Source organism: Dipodomys ordii, unplaced genomic scaffold, assembly GCF_000151885.1.
Source record: "Dipodomys ordii isolate 6190 unplaced genomic scaffold, Dord_2.0 Scaffold129, whole genome shotgun sequence".
Taxonomy (NCBI): Eukaryota; Metazoa; Chordata; class Mammalia; order Rodentia; family Heteromyidae; genus Dipodomys; species Dipodomys ordii.
In genome coordinates, this window is record NW_012267345.1 from 1,151,710 (window position 1) to 1,156,376 (window position 4,667).

At 63.2% G+C, this 4,667-nt stretch overlaps 1 protein-coding gene across 1 annotated transcript in view; it reads right to left on the reverse strand.

The window, feature by feature from the left end:
- Window positions 1-2,685: 2,685 nt before the first annotated feature.
- The window catches only part of Gata5 (GATA binding protein 5), an 11,452-nt gene continuing 9,470 nt past the window's right edge, over window positions 2,686-4,667 (reverse strand). Inside the window, exons 4-6 of the mRNA XM_013030346.1 lie at window positions 4,184-4,271; window positions 3,847-3,971; window positions 2,686-3,623 (exon numbers count right to left, since the gene is read on the reverse strand). Of these exons, the coding sequence (XP_012885800.1) occupies window positions 3,468-3,623; window positions 3,847-3,971; window positions 4,184-4,271 (369 nt within the window). The 3' untranslated portion in view covers window positions 2,686-3,467. The remainder of the gene's footprint in view (window positions 3,624-3,846; window positions 3,972-4,183; window positions 4,272-4,667) is intronic.

A 4,667-nucleotide genomic window follows, 5' to 3' on the forward strand; every position in this document is an offset into this window, starting at 1 on the left:
GCAGGGAGGGCCTGGAGATGGTCAGTGATGGTCGGCCACAAAGCGCCCAGTGTGCACCATGGATCCAGCGACCACACCAGACATCTGTGACTGGCCACAGCAAGAAGCAGAGCTGGAGCCAGGAGCCAGTGGCTCACGCCTGTCTTCCCAGCAACTCAGGAGGCTGAGACCTGAGGATCATGGTTCAAAGCCAGCCCAGCAGGAAAGTCAGTGAGTCTTTTATCTCCAATGAACCACCAGAAAATCAGAAGTGGCGTTGTGGCTCAGAGTGATAGAGTGCTAGCCCTGAGCAAAAGAGTTCAGAGACACTGCTCAAGCCCCACAAACAACAAAAGAAGAACAGAAAAACAAGCCGGGCCGGGTGAGGTGGGCGATGGCCTCACAGGCTTGAGGAGCAGCGTTTCTGTGCTTTCCTCTTTCACCAAGCCAGGCTACAGCACGAGGGAAAACGCTAGGCCCCAGACATTGTTGAGTCAAGAAACTCCAGCTAGGCATAGTGGCACACACGTACGATCCCAGCTACTCAGGGCAGAAACTAAGAGGATAGAGGCTGGAGGCCAGCTTGGGCAAAAAGTTAGTGAGACCTCATTCAGCACAATAAGGTGGGAGGGAGGGGCCTGGGAGGGGCCCGCCCCCACTGTGACCAGGCCTCCCTAACCCTCTGTGATCTTCACCTGTCCTGTCCCTCTGGCTGCCAACACCTCCCTGATTTGGCCCTTGCCTGCTGTGGCCCCTGATGGGGCTTCTGTATGGGTGTTTGGGTTACAGACACTAGTCACAGGCACTCCTCCCTCTACAGATGGGGAAACTGAGGCTCAGGCATCAGGGCTGTGGCTGGTGCACTGCAGCGGGCATGCTCCTGTGCCCAGCCCTCGTTCAGCCCTCTGTGGCCCAGTGTTCTCCTCTGGGAGGAGGAAGGCCAAGCCCACGTCCATGCAGGGGTCAGGGCAGTCCTCAGGAGTCACACCACTGCCCGCAGGTCTCTCCACCTTCTGGGCCTGAGACCCAGGTGGGTCTTTCTCAGAAGTTCTGGGGTGTGAATTTAGGATCTCACACCTGCTAGGCTGGTGCTTCACTACTTGAGCCATGACTCTAGCCCTGTGCTTTGCCGGTTATTTTTGACATAGGGTCTTGTTCTCGCTTTGGCTTGTGTCTGAGCCGAGATCTGTCTCCTTCCAGCCTCCTGCTGCCGCTGCCGGGCTGAAGGGGCTGCCGGGGTTTTCCCACCAGCGACTGTGATGGCTGCGGTCAGCGGGCTCCGGGCTCGTGGTGGTCGGCTTGGGGGACTGATGGTCTCCCAGGCTAGTGAGGCCCTCTGGAGGTGTCTGGGGACCCTGCCAGAGACAGATGCTGAGGGCTGTCACCTCACGGGGGAGTTCACCCTCTGGGCGCTGTGGACGGTGCTCCGGGTGGTGTGCATGGCAGGGCGCCCGGAGGAGGGGGCCAGTCTCGGGGTGGGTCCCCGAGGGTGCATCGGGCCCTTCCTGTCCCCTTTTGCTCCACTCCCCACCATGACGGACTGATGCCCAAACCTTCTTCCCTTCCAGCTGTTCCACTGCAACGGATGCCGCTCCTCCGCCGGGGCCGGGTGCTGAGTGCGGCAGGTCTCAACTCCCCAGAGACGCAGGCCCGAGTCTGACCAGGCCGATCATCCTCATGGCACTGTGGACCGTCGGTGGACCGCCCGAGGCCTGCGGGGCCCTGGCACTGGGCAACGGGGCGGTACCCCCTCGTGAGACCCAGGTGGGCCAGAGGTGGGTGTGAGGGCCGTGGCTGCCAGGAAGGGGGCATGGCAGTCAGGAGGGGGCGTGGCTGCCAGGAGGGGCGTGGCTGCCAGGAGGGGCGTGGCAGTCAGGAAGGGGCTGCCAGGCAGGGGGCGTGGCAGTCAGGACGGGGGCGTGGAGGTCAGGAAGGGGATGCCAGGCAGGGGGCGTGGCGGTCAGGAGGGGGCGTGGCAGCCAGGAAGGGGGCATGGCAGTCAAGATGGGGGCATGGCTGCCAGGACGGGGGTGTGGCGGTCAGGATGGGGAGTGGCGGTCAGGAAGGGCAGTCAGGACAGGGGCGTGGAAGCCAGGCCAGGGGCGTGGCGGTCAGGAAGGGGGCGTGGCGGCCAGGGGCAGTCCTGGTCCCCAGTCCCCTCAGGCTGAGTGAGCCTTTCACCTCTCTTCACCTGGCCTCATCACTCGTGAATGGGCCTCAGCAAACTGCAGCAAGAGCTGTGCCTGTGCACAGCGCCCAGGCTGGTGACCGCAGAGGGCAGCGGCCCGACTGGCTTCCTGCCCCGAGCCCAGGACCTCACGCAGGGCACCTGGAGGCTGACCGCAGCCCCTCGCACGCGCCCTCCGGGCCTCAGGCCCCACGGAGAGCCACTCTCCCCACAAAGGCCCTGTCCCGAGACTGAGCTGAACGTGTGGCTCTAAATGGGAGGTGCATTAGGGGCCGGCTTGCCGCTGTGCTGTCGGCTGGCAGTATTCAAAAGATTGCTAAAATCATGGTGACGGAATTGTTTTTTGTTTTAAAGCACTGAATTAGAAGGCATCACATTTTAAAAGTCCATGTTTCTGGCTCCCTTGGACAATCATGTCCTGCTGGAGAAAGTTAGCAATCAATGGGTGTAGCCCCCAAGGACGCCCCCTCCCCTCCTCTCCCCTCCTTCCGCATCCCCAGCATCAGGTCCTCCGCAGCTAAGCTCCAGCCGAGATAGAGCTGGAGGACCAGGCTGCTGCGGGAGGGGTCTGCTGGGAAAGCCGCCTGACTGACAGTCCCAGCTGAGCCAGCTCTGAGGCCCTGCCACCTCCACTGCAACCCCCAAACTCTGCGTGGGGCTCAACAAGGCCTGCAGACGCTTTCTGCTACCTGCCAGCAATGGTCACGGCAAAAGGGTTCTATCAGAACAAGGCCCTTCATGGCCTTCTCTGGAATAAACATCGAAATAAATACACAAGTTCATGATGATTGCAAGGTGGACGGCGTTCCCTTGAGGGTGGTGTCAGTTCAGTGTGCAACCTGCACACATGCCTGGCCCTCCTGTGCCCTTCGAAGGAGCAGCGCTCTGCACCATGGCTCCCTCCAGCCAATGTGGGGACCTTGGGGTCCGGGGAGGCCTGTGTTCGCCCCTCACCTTGCTGCCTTCCTTGCCTCGGGTTTTGTTTTGCTTGGACACCTACCACAACCTGGAATGGTGTGGATGGTGAGCGGGAGCAAGAGTTCAGGTGGTTGAGGGCAGCAGAGAGGCTTCTGCAGGGCTTAGGGAGCCCCTAGCTGTGCATGTGGGCCGCAAGACCTTTCCCCAGCCATCTTCTTGCTCTGGTCAGTTCACAAAGTGCCACGCTGTGGAACTTGTGGCTCCTTTGGGAGGTCGGCTCTCCCATGGGCCTGGTCGTCTCTGCCGTGCTGGAGTGAGGCAGGTGCAGGGGTGGATGTGGGCTGTTCTGGGGACGCTGCACCAGTGCTAGTTTGAGGGGGTCCTAGGCCAAGGCCAGTGCACACCAGGCGTCCTGGCGCGGGGCCCCTCCAAGGCCGTCCTGAGGGCCCAGGGCTGTGGATGGGAAGGCAAAGTCCTCGGGCTCAAACTTGAACTCCAGGTGGCTGGGGGCCAGGGGGTCATCCACCTGGCCGGATGCCTGCAGAGAGGACCGGGTGTTAGAATGCAGAGGTGGCACCGCCTCCCAGCGCGGTGAGCCTCCCGCACGGGGCTCTGGCTGCAGACGCAGCAGGCTCACGGGAAGGGCGTCACACTGGCGGCTGAGGCTGACTCCAGGAAGGGCCCCTGGGGTTCCCACCAGGCCTGGGTTGGCCAAGAAGTCAGCCAGGGCTCTCTGGGGCCCGGCCCCACGTCCTTGTTACCTGGGAGGTCATGCTGGGCCCGGAACACGTGGGGGACGCCAGGCTGGCCTCTGTTTTCAAAGTGGCGGCTGAGCTGTCTGTGCTGGGGACGGCAGGCGGGGGAGCTGTCATGTTCGCTGTGGATCCTGGGAGGAAGGGGGTGGGGTACTCACAGACAGCAGATGCCAGATCTGGCCACACTTCCTGCCACGTGGCCCAGGGAGGTTTGGAGACTCCTTGGGATCACAGAGCACGCCCGGGGTGGGGGCTGGCGTGGCTTCCTCCACCGTGCTCACCCCACTCACCACAGCTAGCCAAGGCCCCGCCCCCCGGAGGCCGGACCCCACGCACTCCACACCTGGGGAGCCCTTGGTCTTGGCTGTGTTCTTGGGCTTCCGTTTCCGTGTCTGGATACTTTCTTTTTTCATTGCCAGTGGCCGTGGCACCTGGAAGGAACGTGGGGCCGGGGGAGTCTGCTCACTTAGTCCATGCTTACCCCTGGGGCCCCCTCCCCCAAACGGGTCCTCCTGGGCTGCTGGGCCTGGCCCATCCTGAACAGCCCTGTCTGCTCAGCGCCACCTGTGGGGCCACGTGGGCTCGGGCACAGGGGGTGTCACAGGGACAGACCAGGGTGTCCGGGGCTGCCAGGTGGCATGGCTGTGTCTGTCTGCACGGTGGGCGGGGCAGTGGCAGCGCCCGCTGTCAACAGGTGCACAGCCACCTCCGCCAGGCACCCAGCAGCCCTCAGCCACCTGCCTGCCCCCCGCCAGGCACCCAGCAGCCCTCAGCCACCTGCCTGCCCCCCGCCCCGGGCGCCCAGCAGCCCTCAGCCACCTGCCTGC